Source organism: Sardina pilchardus, chromosome 16 (genome assembly GCF_963854185.1).
Source record: "Sardina pilchardus chromosome 16, fSarPil1.1, whole genome shotgun sequence".
Classification (NCBI taxonomy): domain Eukaryota; kingdom Metazoa; phylum Chordata; class Actinopteri; order Clupeiformes; family Clupeidae; genus Sardina; species Sardina pilchardus.
Genome location: NC_085009.1, coordinates 873,692 through 898,809, shown reverse-complemented (window position 1 = coordinate 898,809; position 25,118 = coordinate 873,692). Strand labels below are relative to the sequence as shown.

Below are 25,118 nucleotides of genomic sequence, written 5' to 3'. Positions count from 1 at the left end.
CTTTTATACTTTTTAAACTATTAGTTAAAAACTATTACAATTTCCCCCATAGACTTAACATTGCTCATTGTGACATCACGGCAGCAATTAGAATCTTAGGCCAGGTGGCCGGCCACCTGGGCACCAACTGTCAGTTTCTCTGGCTTTAAAAATACAATCTCTCTGAAGACTACATATTCTGTTCCCCTGTATCCTCTGCGCACAACAGTATCAAAATAAGTTCTCCTAATTCCATCCAACTTTATATCCATTCATCTTCTTCAAACCATTCACTCATCCACCCATTCTAAACAGTCTGCCTATCAACATCAATAAGACGCTCTACATTCAACTTTTAAACAATCTACTCTGTCTCAGGCTGGCTCTCTTAAGACTAGCCAGTTAAATTGATTACACCTGTATCTGTATCCACTACTCTCAGTAGAGAGCTGTGTCTCTCCATTCTACAAGAATATAAGGCACATTCCATCCAACATTCTATCCATTCATCTTCTTCAGACCATTCACTCATCCACCCATTAAACTGTCTATCAACATCTATTAAACAATCTGTCTATCAACATCCATTAAACTCTCTGTCTATCAACATTAATTAGACTATCTACATTCAACTTTTAAATTATTTACTCTGTCTCAGACTAGCCAGTTAAATTGATTACACCTGTATCAACTACTCTCAGAGAGCTGTATCAGTGTCTCTCTTAACAAGAATATAAGGCACATTCCATCCAACCTTCTATCCATTCATCTTCTTCAGACCATTCACTCCTCCACCCATTAAACTGTCAATCAATATCTATTAAACAATCTGCCTATCAACATCCATTAAACATTCTGTCTATCAACATTAATTAGACTATCTACATACAACTTTTTAAGTATTTACTGTGGGTCCCTCTCAAGCAGCGTTTATATGTCCTCCCTCGCTCCTCGATCCTCAATGATCTACATAAAGAAAGATAGAAGAAGGGCTAGACTATCCCATTGTTGCCGCTCCATCATTCTTTATGTAGATCAGTGAGGAGCGAGAGAGGACGCGTAAACGCTATATGAGAGGCACCTTCTGTCTCAGGCTTTAAGCATACAATCTCATTAAGACTACAGATCCTGTTTCACTACTTCCTCTGTCCACAACTGTTTCAAAATAAAGGTCCTCACTGCAATAATACATTATTAAATCATTTAACCACTGAAACTACTCAACTATTGAACTGTTCAACCATTCCAACTGTCAGTTATCATCCACTATGCCTCCAGTCAACTACATGAAACCTCCATGTACCTAGCAACCAACATAGCAAACATTAAAATTAAGTGTTTATGACCGTTTCCATAGCAACCAACATGATTATACTGCAGTAACTTCTTGTTTCCTGATAGTGGCCACCATGGATACCCTAGCAACAAATGTTTCAAAATAAAAGTCCTCACTAGCAAGTTAGCTAGTTAGCATTGTTAGCATAGTTAGCATTTTTAGTATAACTGCAAAAAATCATCAACTAAGTTAGCTAATCAACCTGGTTAGCATTGTTAGCAAATTTAGCATTGTTAGCATAGTTAGCATTTTTAACATTACTGCTAGAAATCATCGGTTAAGTTAGCTAATCAACCTGGTTAGCATTGTTAGTAAAGTTAGCATTGCTAGCATAATAAGCATTTTTAGCGTAACTGCTAGAAATCATTAGCTAAGTTAGCTAATCAACATTTTAACATGAATAGAAATCATTAGTTAAGTTAGAACTGGAACGTTTCATCTTTAAAACGTCTACCTTCACACTATCAACTCTCTGTAAACTATGCAACCACCATGTTTACCCTAGCTACACCTTAGTAACCATATCTACATTATCTATCTATTTTTGCATTTTCATGCACTGGTAATTCCTTGGAATTGCATTTCTAGTTCTTCTTCTAACGCACGCAATTCAGCTTCAACCGTTTAACGTAGAAACTTCATTCAAACTTTGTTGCGTAGGTCTTGCTTATGCCATGTGTGCTTTGTATTTTTCAACTTTGTAACTTTTATACTTTTTAAACTATTAGTTAAAAACTATTACCATTTCCCCCATAGACTTAACATTGCTCATTATGACATCACGGCAGCAATTAGAATGTTACCCCAGCTGGTCAGCCACCTGGGCACCAACTGTCAGTTTCTCTCAGGCTCCTCTCTGAAGACTACATATTCTGTTCCCCTGTAGGCTATTCTCTGCGCACAACAGTATCAAAATAAGTCCTCCTAATTCCATCCAACTTTATATCCATTCATCTTCTTCAAACCATTCACTCATCCACCCATTCTAAACAGTCTGCCTATCAACAACATCAATTAGACGCTCTACATTGAACTTTTAAACAATCTACTCTGTCTCAGGCTGGCTCTCTTAAGACTAGCCAGTTAAATTGATTACACCTGTATCTGTATCCACTACTCTCAGTAGAGAGCTGTGTCTCTCCATTCTACAAGAATATAAGGCACATTCCATCCAACATTCTATCCATTAATCTTCTTCAGACCATTCACTCATCCACCCATTAAACTGTCTATCAACATCTATTAAACAATCTGTCTATCAACATCCATTAAACTCTCTGTCTATCAACATTAATTAGACTATCTACATTCAACTTTTAAATTATTTACTCTGTCTCAGGCTTTAAGAGTACTCTGGCTCTCTTAAGACTAGCCAGTTAAATTGATTACACCTGTGTCAACTACTCTCAGAGAGCTGTATCAGTGTCTCTCTTAACAAGAATATAAGGCACATTCCATCCAACCTTCTATCCATTCATCTTCTTCAGACCATTCACTCATCCACCCATTAAACTGTCAATCAATATCTATTAAACAATCTGCCTATCAACATCCATTAAACATTCTATCTATCAACATTAATTAGACTATCTACATACAACTTTTAAAGTATTTACTGTGGGTCCCTCTCAAGCAGCGTTTATATGGCCTCCCTCGCTCCTCGATCCTCAATGATCTACATAAAGAAAGATAGAAGAAGGGCTAGACTATCCCATTGTTGCCGCTCCATCATTCTTTATGTAGATCAGTGAGGAGCGAGAGAGGACGCGTAAACGCTATGAGAGGCGCCTTCTGTCTCAGGCTTTAAGCATACAATCTCATTAAGACTACAGATCCTGTTTCACTACTTCCTCTGTCCACAACTGTTTCAAAATAAAGGTCCTCACTGCAATAATACACTATTAAATCATTTAACCATTGAAACTACTCAACTATTGAACTGTTCAACCATTCCAACTGTCAGTTATCATCCACTATGCCTCCAGTCAACTACATGAAACCTCCATGTACCTAGCAACCAACATAGCAACCATTTAAATTAAGTGTTTATGACCGTTTCCATAGCAACCAACATGATTATACTGCAGTAACTTCTTGTTTCCTGATAGTGGCCACCATGGATACCCTAGCAACAAATGTTTCAAAATAAAAGTCCTCACTAGCAAGTTAGCTAGTTAGCATAGTTAGCATTGTTAGCATAGTTAACATTTTTAGCATAACTGTAAAAAATCATCAACTAAGTTAGCTAATCAACCTGGTTAGCATTGTTAGCAAATTTAGCATAGTTAGCATTTTTAGCATTACTGCTAGAAATCATCGGTTAAGTTAGCTAATCAACCTGGTTAGCATTGTTAGTAAAGTTAGCATTGCTAGCATAATAAGCATTTTTAGCGTAACTGCTAGAAATCATTAGCTAAGTTAGCTAATCAACATTATAACATGAATAGAAAGCATTAGTTAAGTTAGAACTGGAACGTTTCATCTTTAAACTGTCTACCTTCACACTATCAACTCTCTGTAAACTATGCAACCACCATGTTTACCCTAGCTACACCTTAGTAACCATATCTACATTATCTATCTATTTTTTCATTTTCATGCACTGGTAATTCCTTGGAATTGCATTTCTAGTTATTATTCTTCTTCTAACGCACGCAATTCAGCTTCAACCGTTTAACGTAGAAACTTCATTCAAACGTTGTTGCGTAGGTCTTGCTTATGCCATGCCTGCTTTGTATTTTTCAACTTTGTAACTTTTATACTTTTTAAACTATGAGTTAAAAACTATTACAATTTCCCCCATAGACTTAACATTGCTCATTATGACATCACGGCAGCAATTAGAATCTTACGCCAGGTGGCCGGCCACCTGGGCACCAACTGTCAGTTTCTCTGGCTTTAAGCATACAGTCTCTCAGAAGACTACACATATCCTGTTAAACTGTTTCCTCTGTCCACAACTGTTTCAAAATAAAAGTCCTCAATGCAATAATACACTATTAAATCATTTAACCATTAAAACTACTCAACTATTGAACTCTTCAACCATTCCAACTGTCAGTTATCATCCACTATGCCTCCAGTCAACTACATGAAACCTCCATGTACCTAGCAACCAACATAGCAACCATTAAAATTAAGTGTTTATGACCGTTTCCATAGCAACCAACATGATTATACTGCAGTAACTTCTTGTTTCATGATAGTGGCCACCATGGATACCCTAGCAACAAATGTTTCAAAATAAAAGTCCTCACTAGCAAGTTAGCTAGTTAGCATGGTTAGCATAGTTAGCATTGTTAGCATAGGTAGCATTTTTAGCATAACTGCAAAAAATCATCAACTAAGTTAGCTAATCAACCTGGTTAGCATTATTAGCAAATTTATTATTGTTAGCATAGTTAGCATTTTTAGCATTACTGCTAGAAATCATTGGTTAAGTTAGCTAATCAACCTGGTTAGCATTGTTAATAAAGTTAGCATTGCTAACATAATTAGCATTTTTAACGTAACTGCTAGAAATCATTACCTAAGTTAGCTAATCAACATTTTAACATGAATATAAATCATTAGTTAAGTTAGAACTGGAACGTTTCATCTTTAAAATGTCTACCTTCACACTATCAACTCTCTGTAAACTATGCAACCACCATGTTTACTCTAGCTACACCTTAGTAACCATATCTACATAATCTATCTATTTTTGCATTTTCATGCACTGGTAATTCCTTGGAATTGCATTTCTAGTTATTATTATTAAACTTCTTCTTCTAACGCTCGCAATTCAGCTTCAACCGTTTAACGTAGAAACTTCATTCAAACTTTGTTGCGTAGGTCTTGCTTATGCCATATGTGCTTTATATTTTTCAACTTTGTAACTTTTATACTTTTTAAACTATTAGTTAAAAACTATCACCATTTCCCCCATAGACTTAACATTGCTCATTATGACATCACGGCAGCAATTAGAATGTTACCCCAGCTGGTCAGCCACCTGGGCACCAACTGTCAGTTTCTCTCAGGCTCCTCTCTGAAGACTACATATTCTGTTCCCCTGTATCCTCTGCGCACAACAGTATCAAAATAAGTCCTCCTAATTCCATCCAACTTTATATCCATTCATCTTCTTCAAACCATTCACTCATCCACCCATTCTAAACAGTCTGCCTATCAACAACATCAATTAGACGCTCTACATTGAACTTTTAAACAATCTACTCTGTCTCAGGCTGGCTCTCTTAAGACTAGCCAGTTAAATTGATTACACCTGTATCTGTATCCACTACTCTCAGTAGAGAGCTGTGTCTCTCCATTCTACAAGAATATAAGGCACATTCCATCCAACATTCTATCCATTCATCTTCTTCAGACCATTCACTCATCCACCCATTAAACTGTCTATCAACATCTATTAAACAATCTGTCTATCAACATCCATTAAACTTTAAATTAAACATTAATTAGACTATCTACATTCAACTTTTAAATTATTTACTCTGTCTCAGGCTTTAAGAGTACTCTGGCACTCTTAAGACTAGCCAGTTAAATTGATTACACCTGTGTCAACTACTCTCAGAGAGCTGTATCAGTGTCTCTCTTAACAAGAATATAAGGCACATTCCATCCAACCTTCTATCCACTCATCTTCTTCAGACCATTCACTCATCCACCCATTAAACTGTCAATCAATATCTATTAAACAATCTGCCTATCAACATCCATTAAACATTCTGTCTATCAACATTAATTAGACTATCTACATACAACTTTTAAAGTATTTACTGTGGGTCCCTCTCAAGCAGCGTTTATATGTCCTCCCTCGCTCCTCGATCCTCAATGATCTACATAAAGAAAGATAGAAGAAGGGCTAGACTATCCCATTGTTGCCGCTCCATCATTCTTTATGTAGATCAGTGAGGAGCGAGAGAGGACGCGTAAACGCTATGAGAGGCACCTTCTGTCTCAGGCTTTAAGCATACAATCTCATTAAGACTACAGATCCTGTTTCACTACTTCCTCTGTCTACAACTGTTTCAAAATAAAGGTCCTCACTGCAATTATACACTATTAAATCATTTAACCATTGAAACTACTCAACTATTGAAATGTTCAACCATTCCAACTGTCAGTTATCATCAACTATGCCTCCAGTCAACTACATGAAACCTCCATGTACCTAGCAACCAACATAGCAACCATTAAAATTAAGTGTTTATAACCGTTTCCATAGCAACCAACATGATTATACTGCAGTAACTTCTTGTTTCCTGATAGTGGCCACCATGGATACCCTAGCAACAAATGTTTCAAAATAAAAGTCCTCACTAGCAAGTTAGCTAGTTAGCATAGTTAACATTGTTAACATAGTTAGCATTTTTAGCATAACTGCAAAAAATCATCAACTAAGTTAGCTAATCAACCTGGTTAGCATTGTCAGCAAATTTAGCATTGTTAGCATAGTTAGCATTTTTAACATTACTGCTAGAAATCATCGATAAGTTAGCTAATCAACCTGGTTAGCATTGTTAGTAAAGTTAGCATTGCTAGCATAATTAGCATTTTTAGCTTAACTGCTAGAAATCATTAGCTAAGTTAGCTAATCAACATTTTAACATGAATAGAAATCATTAGTTAAGTTAGAACTGGAATGTTTCATCTTTAAACTGTCTACCTTCACACTATCAACTCTCTGTAAACTATGCAACCACCATGTTTACCCTAGCTACACCTTAGTAACCATATCTACATTATCTATCTTTTTTAGCATTTTCATGCACTGGTAATTCCTTGGAATTGCATTTCTAGTTACAGTGCATGAAAATGCACTGTACTGTTCTTCCTAGGCTTCTTATTATTAAACTTCTTCTTCTAACGCTCGCAATTCAGCTTCAACCGTTTAACGTAGAAACTTCATTCAAACTTTGTTGCGTAGGTCTTGCTTATGCCATATGTGCTTTGTATTTTTCAACTTTGTAACTTTTATACTTTTTAAACTATTAGTTAAAAACTATCACCATTTCCCCCATAGACTTAACATTGCTCATTATGACATCACGGCAGCAATTAGAATGTTACCCCAGCTGGTCAGCCACCTGGGCACCAACTGTCAGTTTCTCTCAGGCTCCTCTCTGAAGACTACATATTCTGTTCCCCTGTATCCTCTGTGCACAACAGTATCAAAATAAGTCCTCCTAATTCCATCCAACTTTATATCCATTCATCTTCTTCAAACCATTCACTCATCCACCCATTCTAAACAGTCTGCCTATCAACAACATCAATTAGACGCTCTACATTGAACTTTTAAACAATCTACTCTGTCTCAGGCTGGCTCTCTTAAGACTAGCCAGTTAAATTGATTACACCTGTATCTGTATCCACTACTCTCAGTAGAGAGCTGTGTCTCTCCATTCTACAAGAATATAAGGCACATTCCATCCAACATTCTATCCACTCATCTTCTTCAGACCATTCACTCATCCACCCATTAAACTGTCTATCAACATCTATTAAACAATCTGTCTATCAACATCCATTAAACTCTCTGTCTATCAACATTAATTAGACTATCTACATTCAACTTTTAAATTATTTACTCTGTCTCAGGCTTTAAGAGTTCTCTGGCTCTCTTAAGACTAGCCAGTTAAATTGATTACACCTGTGTCAACTACTCTCAGAGAGCTGTATCAGTGTCTCTCTTAACAAGAATATAAGGCACATTCCATCCAACCTTCTATCCATTCATCTTCTTCAGACCATTCACTCATCCACCCATTAAACTGTCAATCAATATAAAACAATCTGCCTATCAACATCCATTAAACATTCTATCTATCAACATTAATTAGACTATCTACATACAACTTTTAAAGTATTTACTGTGGGTCCCTCTCAAGCAGCGTTTATATGTCCTCCCTCGCTCCTCGATCCTCAATGATCTACATAAAGAAAGATAGAAGAAGGGCTAGACTATCCCATTGTTGCCGCTCCATCATTCTTTATGTAGATCAGTGAGGAGCGAGAGAGGACGCGTAAACGCTATGAGAGGCACCTTCTGTCTCAGGCTTTAAGCATACAATCTCATTAAGACTACAGATCCTGTTTCACTACTTCCTCTGTCCACAACTGTTTCAAAATAAAGGTCCTCACTGCAATAATACACTATTAAATCATTTAACCATTGAAACTACTCAACTATTGAACTGTTCAACCATTCCAACTGTCAGTTATCATCCACTATGCCTCCAGTCAACTACATGAAACCTCCATGTACCTAGCAACCAACATAGCAACCATTAAAATTAAGCGTTTATGACCGTTTCCATAGCAACCAACATGATTATACTGCAGTAACTTCTTGTTTCCTGATAGTGGCCACCATGGATACCCTAGCAACAAATGTTTCAAAATAAAAGTCCTCACTAGCAAGTTAGCTAGTTAGCATAGTTAGCATTGTTAACATAGTTAGCATTTTTAGCATAACTGCTAGAAATCATCGGTTAAGTTAGCTAATCAACCTGGTTAGCATTGTTAGTAAAGTTAGCATTGCTAGCATAATAAGCATTTTTAGCGTAACTGCTAGAAATCATTAGCTAAGTTAGCTAATCAACATTTTAACATGAATAGAAATCATTAGTTAAGTTAGAACTGGAATGTTTCATCTTTAAACTGTCTACCTTCACACTATCAACTCTCTGTAAACTATGCAACCACCATGTTTACCCTAGCTACACCTTAGTAACCATATCTACATTATCTATCTATTTTTGCATTTTCATGCACTGGTAATTCCTTGGAATTGCATTTCTAGTTAAACTTCTTCTTCTAACGCTCGCAATTCAGCTTCAACCGTTTAACGTAGAAACTTCATTCAAACTTTGTTGCGTAGGTCTTGCTTATGCCATATGTGCTTTGTATTTTTCAACTTTGTAACTTTTATACTTTTTAAACTATTAGTTAAAAACTATCACCATTTCCCCCATAGACTTAACATTGCTCATTATGACATCACGGCAGCAATTAGAATGTTACCCCAGCTGGTCAGCCACCTGGGCACCAACTGTCAGTTTCTCTCAGGCTCCTCTCTGAAGACTACATATTCTGTTCCCCTGTATCCTCTGCGCACAACAGTATCAAAATAAGTCCTCCTAATTCCATCCAACTTTATATCCATTCATCTTCTTCAAACCATTCACTCATCCACCCATTCTAAACAGTCTGCCTATCAACAACATCAATTAGACGCTCTACATTGAACTTTTAAACAATCTACTCTGTCTCAGGCTGGCTCTCTTAAGACTAGCCAGTTAAATTGATTACACCTGTATCTGTATCCACTACTCTCAGTAGAGAGCTGTGTCTCTCCATTCTACAAGAATATAAGGCACATTCCATCCAACATTCTATCCATTCATCTTCTTCAGACCATTCACTCATCCACCCATTAAACTGTCTATCAACATCTATTAAACAATCTGTCTATCAACATCCATTAAACTCTCTGTCTATCAACATTTATTAGACTATCTACATTCAACTTTTAAATTATTTACTGTCTCAGGCTTTAAGAGTACACGCTGGCTCTCTTAAGACTAGCCAGTTAAATTGATTACACCTGTGTCAACTACTCTCAGAGAGCTGTATCAGTGTCTCTCTTAACAAGAATATAAGGCACATTCCATCCAACCTTCTATCCATTCATCTTCTTCAGACCATTCACTCATCCACCCATTAAACTGTCAATCAATATCTATTAAACAATCTGCCTATCAACATCCATTAAACATTCTGTCTATCAACATTAATTAGACTATATACAACTTTTAAAGTATTTACTGTGGGTCCCTCTCAAGCAGTGTTTATATGTCCTCCCTCGCTCCTCGATCCTCAATGATCTACATAAAGAAAGATAGAAGAAGGGCTAGACTATCCCATTGTTGCCGCTCCATCATTCTTTATGTAGATCAGTGAGGAGCGAGAGAGGACGCGTAAACGCTATATATGAGAGGCACCTTCTGTCTCAGGCTTTAAGCATACAATCTCATTAAGACTACAGATCCTGTTTCACTACTTCCTCTGTCCACAACTGTTTCAAAATAAAGGTCCTCACTGCAATAATACACTATTAAATCATTTAACCACTGAAACTACTCAACTATTGAACTGTTCAACCATTCCAACTGTCAGTTATCATCCACTATGCCTCCAGTCAACTACATGAAACCTCCATGTACCTAGCAACCAACATAGCAACCATTAAAATTAAGTGTTTATGACCGTTTCCATAGCAACCAACATGATTATACTGCAGTAACTTCTTGTTTCCTGATAGTGGCCACCATGGATACCCTAGCAACAAATGTTTCAAAATAAAAGTCCTCACTAGCAAGTTAGCTAGTTAGCATGGTTAGCATAGTTAGCATTGTTAGCATTTTTAGCATAACTGCAAAAAATCATAAACTAAGTAAGCTAATCAACCTGGTTAGCATTGTTAGCAAATTTAGCATTGTTAGCATAGTTAGCATTTTTAGCATTACTGCTAGGAATCATCGGTTAAGTTAGCTAATCAACCTGGTTAGCATTTTTAGTAAAGTTAGCATTGCTAGCATAATAAGCATTTTTAGCGTAACTGCTAGAAATCATTAGCTAAGTTAGCTAATCAACATTTTAACATGAATAGAAATCATTAGTTAAGTTAGAACTGGAACGTTTCATCTTTAAACTGTCTACCTTCACACTATCAACTCTCTGTAAACTATGCAACCACCATGTCTACCCTAGCTACACCTTAGTAACCATATCTACATTATCTATCTATTTTTGCATTTTCATGCACTGGTAATTCCTTGGAATTGCATTTCTAGTTATTACAGTGCATGAAAATGCACTGTACTGTTCTTCCTATTCTTCTTATTATTATTACAGTGCATGAAAATGCACTGTACTGTTCTTCCTAGGCTTCTTATTATTAAACTTCTTCTTCTAACGCTCGCAATTCAGCTTCAACCGTTTAACGTAGAAACTTCATTCAAACTTTGTTGCGTAGGTCTTGCTTATGCCATATGTGCTTTGTATTTTTCAACTTTGTAACTTTTATACTTTTTAAACTATTAGTTAAAAACTATCACCATTTCCCCCATAGACTTAACATTGCTCATTATGACATCACGGCAGCAATTAGAATGTTACCCCAGCTGGTCAGCCACCTGGGCACCAACTGTCAGTTTCTCTCAGGCTCCTCTCTGAAGACTACATATTCTGTTCCCCTGTATCCTCTGTGCACAACAGTATCAAAATAAGTCCTCCTAATTCCATCCAACTTTATATCCATTCATCTTCTTCAAACCATTCACTCATCCACCCATTCTAAACAGTCTGCCTATCAACAACATCAATTAGACGCTCTACATTGAACTTTGAAACAATCTACTCTGTCTCAGGCTGGCTCTCTTAAGACTAGCCAGTTAAATTGATTACACCTGTATCTGTATCCACTACTCTCAGTAGAGAGCTGTGTCTCTCCATTCTACAAGAATATAAGGCACATTCCATCCAACATTCTATCCATTCATCTTCTTCAGACCATTCACTCATCCACCCATTAAACTGTCTATCAACATCTATTAAACAATCTGTCTATCAACATCCATTAAACTCTCTGTCTATCAACATTAATTAGACTATCTACATTCAACTTTTTAATTATTTACTCTGTCTCAGGCTTTAAGAGTACACTCTGGTTCTCTTAAGACTAGCCAGTTAAATTGATTACACCTGTGTCAACTACTCTCAGAGAGCTGTATCAGTGTCTCTCTTAACAAGAATATGAGGCACATTCCATCCAACCTTCTATCCATTCATCTTCTTCAGACCATTCACTCATCCACCATTAAACTGTCAATCAATATCTATTAAACAATCTGCCTATCAACATCCATTAAACATTCTGTCTATCAACATTAATTAGACTATCTACATACAACTTTTAAAGTATTTACTGTGGGTCCCTCTCAAGCAGCGTTTATATGTCCTCCCTCGCTCCTCGCTCCTCAATGATCTACATAAAGAAAGATATAAGAAGGGCTAGACTATCCCATTGTTGCCGCTCCATCATTCTTTATGTAGATCAGTGAGGAGCGAGAGAGGACGCGTAAACGCTATATGAGAGGCACCTTCTGTCTCAGGCTTTAAGCATACAATCTCTCTGAAGACTACACATATCCTGTTAAACTGTTTCCTCTGTCCACAACTGTTTCAAAATAAAAGTCCTCACTGCAATAATACACTATTAAATCATTTAACCATTGAAACTACTCAACTATTTAACTGTTCAACCATTCCAACTGTCAGTTATCATCAACTATGCCTCCAGTCAACTACATGAAACCTCCATGTACCTAGCAACCAACAAGGCAACCATTAAAATTAAGCGTTTATGACCGTTTCCATAGCAACCAACATGATTTTACTACAGTAACTTCTTTATTCCTGATAGTGGCCACCATAGATACCCTATCAACAAATGTTTCAAAATAAAAGTCCTTTAAGCATACAATCTCTCTGAAGACTACACATATCCTGTTAAACTGTTTCCTCTGTCCACAACTGTTTCAAAATAAAAGTCCTCACTGCAATAATACACTATTAAATCATTTAACCATTGAAACTACTCAACTATTGAACTGTTCAACCATTCCAACTGTCAGTTATCATCCACTATGCCTCCAGTCAACTACATGAAACCTCCATGTACCTAGCAACCAACATAGCAACCATTAAAATTAAGTGTTTATGACGTTTTCCATAGCAACCAACATGATTATACTACAGTAACTTCTTGTTTCCTGATAGTGGCCACCATGGATACCCTAGCAACAAATGTTTCAAAATAAAAGTCCTCACTAGCAAGTTAGCTAGTTAGCATGGTTAGCATATTAGCATTGTTAGCATAGTTAGCATTTTTAGCATAACTGCAAAAAATCATCAACTAAGTTAGCTAATCAACCTGGTTAGCATTGTTAGCAAATTTATTATTGTTAGCATAGTTAGCATTGTTAGCATTTTTAGCATTACTGATAGAAATCATCGGTTAAGTTAGCTAATCAACCTGGTTAGCATTGTTAGTAAAGTTAGCATTGCTAACATAATTAGCATTTTTAGCGTAACTGCTAGAAATCATTAGCTAAGTTAGCTAATCAACATTTTAACATGAATAGAAATCATTAGTTAAGTTAGAACTGGAATGGTTAATCTTTAAACTGTCTACCTTCACACTATCAACTCTCTGTAAACTATGCAACCACCATGTTTACCCTAGCTACACCTTAGTAACCATATCTAAATTATCTATCTATTTTAGCATTTTCATGCACTGGTAATTCCTTGGAATTGCATTTCTAGTTATTCCACTTCTTCTTCTAACGCTCGCAATTCAGCTTGAACCGTTTAACGTAGAAACTTGATTCAAACTTTGCTACGTAGGTCTTACTAAGGACACCTGTGCAATATATTTTTCAACTTTGTAACTTTTATACTTTTTAAACTGTAAATTAAAAACTATTAAACATTTCCCCATAGACTTAACATTGCTCATTATGACATCACGGCAGCAATTAGAATGTTACCCCAGCTGGTCAGCCACCTGGGCACCAACTGTCAGTTTCTCTCAGGCTCCTCTCTGAAGACTACATATTCTGTTCCCCTGTATCCTCTGCGCACAACAGTATCAAAATAAGTCCTCCTAATTCCATCCAACTTTATATCCATTCATCTTCTTCAAACCATTCACTCATCCACCCATTCTAAACAGTCTGCCTATCAACAACATCAATTAGACGCTCTACATTGAACTTTTAAACAATCTACTCTGTCTCAGGCTGGCTCTCTTAAGACTAGCCAGTTAAATTGATTACACCTGTATCTGTATCCACTACTCTCAGTAGAGAGCTGTGTCTCTCCATTCTACAAGAATATAAGGCACATTCCATCCAACATTCTATCCATTCATCTTCTTCAGACCATTCACTCATCCACCCATTAAACTGTCTATCAACATCTATTAAACAATCTGTCTATCAACATCCATTAAACTCTCTGTCTATCAACATTTATTAGACTATCTACATTCAACTTTTAAATTATTTACTGTCTCAGGCTTTAAGAGTACACGCTGGCTCTCTTAAGACTAGCCAGTTAAATTGATTACACCTGTGTCAACTACTCTCAGAGAGCTGTATCAGTGTCTCTCTTAACAAGAATATAAGGCACATTCCATCCAACCTTCTATCCATTCATCTTCTTCAGACCATTCACTCATCCACCCATTAAACTGTCAATCAATATCTATTAAACAATCTGCCTATCAACATCCATTAAACATTCTGTCTATCAACATTAATTAGACTATATACAACTTTTAAAGTATTTACTGTGGGTCCCTCTCAAGCAGTGTTTATATGTCCTCCCTCGCTCCTCGATCCTCAATGATCTACATAAAGAAAGATAGAAGAAGGGCTAGACTATCCCATTGTTGCCGCTCCATCATTCTTTATGTAGATCAGTGAGGAGCGAGAGAGGACGCGTAAACGCTATATATGAGAGGCACCTTCTGTCTCAGGCTTTAAGCATACAATCTCATTAAGACTACAGATCCTGTTTCACTACTTCCTCTGTCCACAACTGTTTCAAAATAAAGGTCCTCACTGCAATAATACACTATTAAATCATTTAACCACTGAAACTACTCAACTATTGAACTGTTCAACCATTCCAACTGTCAGTTATCATCCACTATGCCTCCAGTCAACTACATGAAACCTCCATGTACCTAGCAACCAACATAGCAACCATTAAAATTAAGTGTTTATGACCGTTTCCATAGCAACCAACATGATTATACTGCAGTAACTTCTTGTTTCCTGATAGTGGCCACCATGGATACCCTAGCAACAAATGTTTCAAAATAAAAGTCCTCACTAGCAAGTTAGCTAGTTAGCATGGTTAGCATAGTTAGCATTGTTAGCATTTTTAGCATAACTGCAAAAAATCATAAACTAAGTAAGCTAATCAACCTGGTTAGCATTGTTAGCAAATTTAGCATTGTTAGCATAGTTAGCATTTTTAGCATTACTGCTAGGAATCATCGGTTAAGTTAGCTAATCAACCTGGTTAGCATTTTTAGTAAAGTTAGCATTGCTAGCATAATAAGCATTTTTAGCGTAACTGCTAGAAATCATTAGCTAAGTTAGCTAATCAACATTTTAACATGAATAGAAATCATTAGTTAAGTTAGAACTGGAACGTTTCATCTTTAAACTGTCTACCTTCACACTATCAACTCTCTGTAAACTATGCAACCACCATGTCTACCCTAGCTACACCTTAGTAACCATATCTACATTATCTATCTATTTTTGCATTTTCATGCACTGGTAATTCCTTGGAATTGCATTTCTAGTTATTAAACTTCTTCTTCTAACGCTCGCAATTCAGCTTCAACCGTTTAACGTAGAAACTTCATTCAAACTTTGTTGCGTAGGTCTTGCTTATGCCATATGTGCTTTATATTTTTCAACTTTGTAACTTTTATACTTTTTAAACTATTAGTTAAAAACTATCACCATTTCCCCCATAGACTTAACATTGCTCATTATGACATCACGGCAGCAATTAGAATGTTACCCCAGCTGGTCAGCCACCTGGGCACCAACTGTCAGTTTCTCTCAGGCTCCTCTCTGAAGACTACATATTCTGTTCCCCTGTATCCTCTGCGCACAACAGTATCAAAATAAGTCCTCCTAATTCCATCCAACTTTATATCCATTCATCTTCTTCAAACCATTCACTCATCCACCCATTCTAAACAGTCTGCCTATCAACAACATCAATTAGACGCTCTACATTGAACTTTTAAACAATCTACTCTGTCTCAGGCTGGCTCTCTTAAGACTAGCCAGTTAAATTGATTACACCTGTATCTGTATCCACTACTCTCAGTAGAGAGCTGTGTCTCTCCATTCTACAAGAATATAAGGCACATTCCATCCAACATTCTATCCATTCATCTTCTTCAGACCATTCACTCATCCACCCATTAAACTGTCTATCAACATCTATTAAACAATCTGTCTATCAACATCCATTAAACTTTAAATTAAACATTAATTAGACTATCTACATTCAACTTTTAAATTATTTACTCTGTCTCAGGCTTTAAGAGTACTCTGGCACTCTTAAGACTAGCCAGTTAAATTGATTACACCTGTGTCAACTACTCTCAGAGAGCTGTATCAGTGTCTCTCTTAACAAGAATATAAGGCACATTCCATCCAACCTTCTATCCACTCATCTTCTTCAGACCATTCACTCATCCACCCATTAAACTGTCAATCAATATCTATTAAACAATCTGCCTATCAACATCCATTAAACATTCTGTCTATCAACATTAATTAGACTATCTACATACAACTTTTAAAGTATTTACTGTGGGTCCCTCTCAAGCAGCGTTTATATGTCCTCCCTCGCTCCTCGATCCTCAATGATCTACATAAAGAAAGATAGAAGAAGGGCTAGACTATCCCATTGTTGCCGCTCCATCATTCTTTATGTAGATCAGTGAGGAGCGAGAGAGGACGCGTAAACGCTATGAGAGGCACCTTCTGTCTCAGGCTTTAAGCATACAATCTCATTAAGACTACAGATCCTGTTTCACTACTTCCTCTGTCTACAACTGTTTCAAAATAAAGGTCCTCACTGCAATTATACACTATTAAATCATTTAACCATTGAAACTACTCAACTATTGAAATGTTCAACCATTCCAACTGTCAGTTATCATCAACTATGCCTCCAGTCAACTACATGAAACCTCCATGTACCTAGCAACCAACATAGCAACCATTAAAATTAAGTGTTTATAACCGTTTCCATAGCAACCAACATGATTATACTGCAGTAACTTCTTGTTTCCTGATAGTGGCCACCATGGATACCCTAGCAACAAATGTTTCAAAATAAAAGTCCTCACTAGCAAGTTAGCTAGTTAGCATAGTTAACATTGTTAACATAGTTAGCATTTTTAGCATAACTGCAAAAAATCATCAACTAAGTTAGCTAATCAACCTGGTTAGCATTGTCAGCAAATTTAGCATTGTTAGCATAGTTAGCATTTTTAACATTACTGCTAGAAATCATCGATAAGTTAGCTAATCAACCTGGTTAGCATTGTTAGTAAAGTTAGCATTGCTAGCATAATTAGCATTTTTAGCTTAACTGCTAGAAATCATTAGCTAAGTTAGCTAATCAACATTTTAACATGAATAGAAATCATTAGTTAAGTTAGAACTGGAATGTTTCATCTTTAAACTGTCTACCTTCACACTATCAACTCTCTGTAAACTATGCAACCACCATGTTTACCCTAGCTACACCTTAGTAACCATATCTACATTATCTATCTTTTTTAGCATTTTCATGCACTGGTAATTCCTTGGAATTGCATTTCTAGTTATTATTAAACTTCTTCTTCTAACGCTCGCAATTCAGCTTCAACCGTTTAACGTAGAAACTTCATTCAAACTTTGTTGCGTAGGTCTTGCTTATGCCATATGTGCTTTATATTTTTCAACTTTGTAACTTTTATACTTTTTAAACTATTAGTTAAAAACTATCACCATTTCCCCCATAGACTTAACATTGCTCATTATGACATCACGGCAGCAATTAGAATGTTACCCCAGCTGGTCAGCCACCTGGGCACCAACTGTCAGTTTCTCTCAGGCTCCTCTCTGAAGACTACATATTCTGTTCCCCTGTATCCTCTGCGCACAACAGTATCAAAATAAGTTCTCCTAATTCCATCCAACTTTATATCCATTCATCTTCTTCAAACCATTCACTCATCCACCCATTCTAAACAGTCTGCCTATCAACAACATCAATTAGACGCTCTACATTGAACTTTTAAACAATCTACTCTGTGTCAGGCTGGCTCTCTTAAGACTAGCCAGTTAAATTGATTACACCTGTATCTGTATCCACTACTCTCAGTAGAGAGCTGTGTCTCTCCATTCTACAAGAATATAAGGCACATTCCATCCAACCTTCTATCCATTCATCTTCTTCAGACCATTCACTCATCCACCCATTAAACTGTCAATCAATATCTATTAAACAATCTGCCTATCAACATCCATTAAACATTCTATCTATCAACATTAATTAGACTATCTACATACAACTTTTAAAGTATTTACTGTGGGTCCCTCTCAAGCAGCGTTTATATGTCCTCCCTCGATCCTCGATCCTCAATGATCTACATAAAGAAAGATAGAAGAAGGGCTAGACTATCCCATTGTTGCCGCTCCATCATTCTTTATGTAGATCAGTGAGGAGCGAGAGAGGACGCGTAAACGCTATGAGAAGCACCTTCTGTCTCAGGCTTTAAGCATACAATCTCATTAAGACTACAGATCCTGTTTCACTACTTCCTCTGTCCACAACTGTTTCAAAATAAAGGTCCTCACTGCAATAATACACTATTAAATCATTTAACCATTGAAACTACTCAACTATTGAACTGTTCAACCATTCCAACTGTCAGTTATCATCCACTATGCCTCCAGTCAACTACATGAAACCTCCATGTACCTAGCAACCAACATAGCAACCATTAAAAAGTGTTTATGACCGTTTCCATAGCAACCAACATGATTATACTGCAGTAACTTCTTGTTTCCTGATAGTGGCCACCATGGATACCCTAGCAACAAATGTTTCAAAATAAAAGTCCTCACTAGCAAGTTAGCTAGTTACCATGGTTAGCATAGTTAGCATTGTTAGCATAGTTAGCATTTTTAGCATAACTGCAAAAAATCATCAACTAAGTTAGCTAATTAACCTGGTTAGCATTGTTAGCAAATTTAGCATTGTTAGCATAGTTAGCATTTTTAGCATTACTGCTAGAAATCATCGGTTAAGTTAGCTAATCAACCTGGTTAGCATTGTTAGCATTGCTAGCATAGTAAGCATTTTTAGCGTAACTGCTAGAAATCATTAGCTAAGTTAGCTAATCAACATTTTAACATGAATAGAAATCATTAGTTAAGTTAGAACTGGAACGTTTCATCTTTAAACTGTCTACCTTCACACTATCAACTCTCTGTAAACTATGCAACCACCATGTTTACCCTAGCTACACCTTAGTAACCATATCTACATTATCTATCTATTTTTGCATTTTCATGCACTGGTAATTCCTTGGAATTGCATTTCTAGTTATCTCTCCTTCTCTCCTTCACATTAAAATTGGTGAGATGTCCACACTCATCCCTGTGCCAAAGGCTGCTACCATGTCCTGTCTAAATGACTACTGCCCATCACTCTTACACCAACAGTGATTAGGTGCTTTGACCCTCCTCAGTATGGCTACAGACGGAGCCGCTCAATAGCTGATGCTATCGCTGCTGTGGTCCACCGGTCCCTCACACACCTGGAGAACAAGGACTCCTACAGTACATGAAGCTGCTCTTCTTGGACTTTGGTCCAGTGATGAACAAATTCAGCACTTGGTCTAGCTCAATCACTCTCCAGCTGGACTAAGGATTAATAACACCACATGATCATCCGTCCATATCATCATATACAGTATTTAAGGCAAAACCACCTTTATGTATTGGATTTTGTTTTGTATTTTGGTGGGTCCTGTTTGTCCATATTGGTCGTGGTTGCTGATTGATGTCATCTATTCCTTAGTAATGACTTAATGCCTTCACAATTCTTGGGGTGTATTTTGTTTAGAACCGTTTCTAGTAACAATTGAGTGTGTTGGCTGCCATCTTTAGAATCTATAGTGTAATGTTTAGTGTTATTTGTGTTGCTTAGTTTAATTCTCTTCTTTATAAGTATAACGTAGGCTGTTTCTCCTTTAACTAAACTGCTCATATGCTGTGAGGCCTCAGTAACATGTCCCCAGGCCATTCTGGTCAGGCGTAAAACCACACTGCGAATGGCTAACCATGTCTGTGCAGACGGCAGTGCAGGTAGCCAGCTGTGCATACCACCATCTGTCCCACTGACCTCTTTCTAGAATATTACCTGGAAGCTCTTGGCTTAACTTTCATCTGTTGTTTTCATTCAAATAGACTAGGTCAGCTTTTATCAATGGCCACATAGAGACATTTGGTGATCAAATCAGCTATCAACCACTTTAAAGCTCAGAGGTTTTGTTTTCTTTTACAAACATTGTTTGCTGACCAAGTCTGAAGCCTGATTGGCTGCATGCATAGAGATGGAAAGCAATGATTGGCTGTGTCCTGAGGTGACGTTCTGCATTACTGTAAGTCCTTGTGGTGAGTGATGTGGTTGTCTGCTAAAGGCACTGGAGGTTACGAACACATGTATTAGCTGAAGTAGAGTGAGTGTGCAAGTTTCAGTGCAGGGCTGAACTTACCTTTTAAAAATATAAGCAAGGAGTTTGTTCTTTCTTAAGTTGCATAGGCGATTTGATGTGTGTGTTTATGGTAAAGGCTCTGTTCTTTGGGGGGCACACAGTGTGTGTGTGTGTGTGTCTGTGTGTGTGTGTGTGTGTGTGTGTGTGTGTGTGTGTGTGTGTGTGTGTGTGTGTGTGTGTGTGTGTGTCTCTGTCTGTCTGTCTGTGTGTATGTGTGTATGTGTGTATGTGTGTGTGTGTCGTGTGTGTGTTGTGTTGTGTTTGTGTCTGCGTAGTGCATGTGGGTTTGTGTGTGTGTGTGTGTGTTTGCTAACCTCTTCACCAGGAATGGGGGGCAGAGGTTTCCTTGAAACTGTAAAGAGGAACAACAGATTGTCAAAAGGCTTGGCTTGCTGAGGCTGTTCATTTGTGATGAGTGTGAGAAAAGTGAAAGAAGTTCTGAGGCAGGAAGTGTGAAATGCGACTGAGGGAAATGTTTGTCTGGCCTACAGTATGTCTACATGCTTTACTTGTCCACTTAATCTTATACAATCTTCCTTCAAATGTATGTGTGTGTGTGTGTGTGTGTGTGTGTGTGTGTGTGTGTGTGTGTGTGTGTGTGTGTGTGTGTGTGTGTGTGAAAGAGAGAGGGAGAGAGAGAGATATGTGTGATTGGGTCTGTGCACTCCTAATGTGTGTGTGTGTGTGTGTGTGTGTGTGTGTGTGTGTGTGTGTGTGTGTGTGTGTGTATGTGTGTGTGTGTGTGTGTGTGTGTGTGTGTGTGTGTGTGTGTGTGTGTGTGTGTGTGTGTGTGTGTGTGTGTGTGTGTGTGTATGTGTGTGTGTGTGTGTGTGTCTTACTGTCTCCTTGTAGATTATATTCCTCACAGCCTGGTGCCAGTTTCTCAGCCTGCCGACAGCAAAGCCACATCCCCTCCAACCAGAACTGAGGGTGGAACTTTGCCACAATAAAAGAATTGTGCTTGATCTCTGAAATAAGCACACACACACACACACACACACACACACACACACACACGTAAACCAGAAACAAAAGATTCTGAAATGCTGATGATGTCAGTCCTCCAAGCATTGATCTCATTTCTTGTCTGAAATGACCACTTCCTCCTGAAGCAAATCAAAAATGGCCTGTGCTGGGTCTGTGCAATATTGCTGTCACTGCAGAAGATGTGTGTTAGATGTATAAAACTACAGGGTATGTAAGGATTTAGATAAAGTTACAGAGAGATGGAGTGTGAGAGTGTGAGAGGAAGTATCTGCATGATCTAATTTTAGTTTTAATGAGTGTGTGTGTGTGTGTGTGTGTGTGTGTGTGTGTGTGTGTGTGTGTGTGTGGTGTGTGTGTGTGTGTGTGTGTGTGTGTGTGTGTGTGTGTGTGTGGTGTGTGTGTGTGTGTGTGGTGTGTGTGTGTGTGTGTGTGTGTGTGTGTGTGGTGTGTGTGTGGTGTGTGTGTGTGTGTGTGTGTGTGTGTGCGTGTGTGTGTGTGTTTGGTGTGTGTGTGTGTGTGTGTGAGAGAGAGAGTGTGAGTGTGAGTGTGAGTGTGTGAGTGTGTGTGTGTGTGTGAGTGTGTGTGTTATAGGAAGCATGTTTATTTGGAAGAGACGACGTTTCCTATACCCTTGAACCTGTAAACTCATGATAGATTCTTAAACTGCTTTAATCTACTGGATTATTCAAGAGATTTGATTCGTAATGTAACCTGACTTGTAAAGTGGAATCAAATAAAGTATATAAAATGTGTGTGTGTGTGTGTGTGTGTGTGTGTGTGTGTGTGTGTGTGTGTGTGTGTGTGTGTGTGTGTGTGTGTGTGTGTGTGTGTTCTGTACCTTCTTTTATGTGCTGCACCCATAGGCTTCGACTATCGTTGGTTGGGGCAAATATATAGAGAGTGTTGGAATCGTAAACAATCTGAATGAGAGACGGAGAGACAGCATGGTGGTCAAACGAAAAGGAGGACAACAAGATCATTACCCTTCTGTATCATGATTCATGACCATTCTTCTCTTCTACACAAAAAACACACATACAGTGGCCTCCAAAAAGTATTGGAACACATGCTTAAAGTTAAATATAAAATCATCTTTTGGAAATGTATCTTAATGCCTTAAATGAAACAATGAGGAACTATTCAACCTTAGCTGGTTTCATTCTCATTGAGCTCAATGCAATTCAAACCAGCTAATTAGCTAACAGCTAATAACCAGCATGCCAAACTCTTAGTAGGCTATGTTAAGGGTATAGTGTTGACATGGGGTTATTTAAATTCCAAAGGCCAAGGGGACTTTATCAGGGTGCATAGTGTCCTGGATCCATGAAATAACTGGCCTTTAAAAATAAAAATAAAAGTCCTCTATAGGAATTTAACATGGGCGTTCCAATACTTATGACCCCCTGTATTTTAAGGAAAACATTTATTTATTTACAATACATTAATCATTCACAAAGAAAATGAATGTCCTTAAAGGTTGAATAGTTCCTCATTGTTTCATTTAAGGCATTAAGATACATTTCCACTATATTTAACTTTAAGCATGTGTTCTAATACTTTTGGAGGGCACTGTAGATAACATACAGTATATTCATTCTCTAACCTTGGGCTGCCGTCATTTCTCGTCTATTGACCAAAGTTAAAGAATTGCTAAATTTCTTCAGCTATGAGGATACAGTTTTTTTACAATTGCTTAAACACTAAAATCAATAGTATCCCACAGTTAACAAAACCTTCCACTCAAGGAACAAAACATTGACCCAGATTTGCACAACTATAAGCTCATTATCAGAAACACACTTTTGTAAAACAGTACAGACATTGATTTACAGAACTCTACATGTCTCCACTTTACACATACAATTCAGATAATGTCTCCTACTTGTAATTTCATGGCTCAAACCTTCCAAAATACACACCAATGAACCGGGAGTGAAGACACTTAGGTGCTTAACTGTAAACTCAACAATAAGACCTAAACACTTGGCAATAGGTGAGCCCTTGTCAACAACAAAAATGGAACACAATATAGAACATGAGGAAGAGGAGGAAGAAAATACTTTTGCAAAACGTCTTACTGTATGACATTGAAAACTAAGTCAGTGGCTGAAAATGAGAGTATGGTTTTGCAGATTTTGTATGGATATAAGGTATTATATCGGGCTAATAGAGTTATGGTGACATGTTTACTATAAAAAAATACAATAATTTCCTGTGTATAAGCCACATTGTGTATAAGCCGCAGAGCAGTGTTTTATGCAATTTACTGTAAAAGAAACAAAACTATATTAATACCATATTAGCTGTCCATGTGTATTACTGTAACCTCATAGCTCAAGAAATTTAGCAAAATCAATGTATAAGCCGTGGCTAATAGTTGAGAAATAACGGTATATGATATGAAAAGATTTTGTGTGTAAGCAGTTGAAGGAAGACGGTAGTGAACTTCACAACGTGGAAGGGAAAAAGGTCTTCAGTGTACATTTCTGGTCTTATGTCGTGTTTGGTCAGTACTGTATATTCTTGTGTGTGGCGTTTGGTCACTATATTCTTATATGTGGTGTTTGGTCAGTATATTCTTGTGTGTCGTATTTGGTCAGTATATTCTTATTTGTTCTGTTTGGTTACTATATTCTTATATGTTGTGTTTGGTCAGTATATTCTTGTGAGTCGTGTTTGGTCACTATGTTCTTGTACTCTAAATAATCCTCTAATCCTAATTATAAAATCTTTATGAAAAAAATGAAGCATACACTATATCCTATGAAAGCCTGTTTGGTCAAATGTGTTTTGCATTGATAACATTCATGTGCAACTGATTCAAACATAATCAGATCCAAACGGTGGATGTGTTTGTGATATGACAGCAAAATAGAGTTTTAATAAATAGTTGTATCGTTTTAATTTTGCAAAAGAGAAAGGGGATTCGGCTAATTGGGTGTAGTGTTGTGATAATTGTGTGTGGTGTTTTTAAAAAAAAAAAAAAAAAAAAAAACAGGCCCTGTTTTAAAAATTGTGCTTAAGCAATTGAACACAGAATTTAATACACAAAGGCAGGCCGTGCATAAGAATGTTTTCCTTTTCTTCAATCTTCTTTTGGATTAAAGTACAAACTGATTCTGATTCATTGGGCTGCTATTGTGGGCACTGAAGTCAATGCGTGTTCTGCTTTGCTTTGTTTTTAACTTGCATAAGACACTGTTGTGCGGTTCATATACAATGCATCTTATACACTGGAAATTACTGTAGCAATTATAGTCCAAATCAAATAGTCTGGGTGGGAAATAATGCAATAATTTCTTATCGTACCAAAAAAGAAAACCATGTGTGTGTGTGTGTGTGTGTGTGTGTGTGTGTGTGTGTATC

At 37.2% G+C, this 25,118-nt stretch overlaps 1 protein-coding gene across 2 annotated transcripts in view; it reads right to left on the bottom strand.

Moving 5' to 3' along the window:
• Positions 1-25,118, bottom strand: part of tec (tec protein tyrosine kinase) — a 50,287-nt gene that overhangs the window by 23,222 nt on the left and 1,947 nt on the right. For both annotated transcript variants that reach the window (XM_062516589.1, XM_062516590.1), the window contains exons 4-6: positions 22,591-22,672; positions 21,605-21,733; positions 21,080-21,117 (exon numbers count right to left, since the gene is read on the bottom strand). In XM_062516589.1, coding sequence (XP_062372573.1) covers positions 21,080-21,117; positions 21,605-21,733; positions 22,591-22,672 — 249 coding nt within the window. The remainder of the gene's footprint in view (positions 1-21,079; positions 21,118-21,604; positions 21,734-22,590; positions 22,673-25,118) is intronic.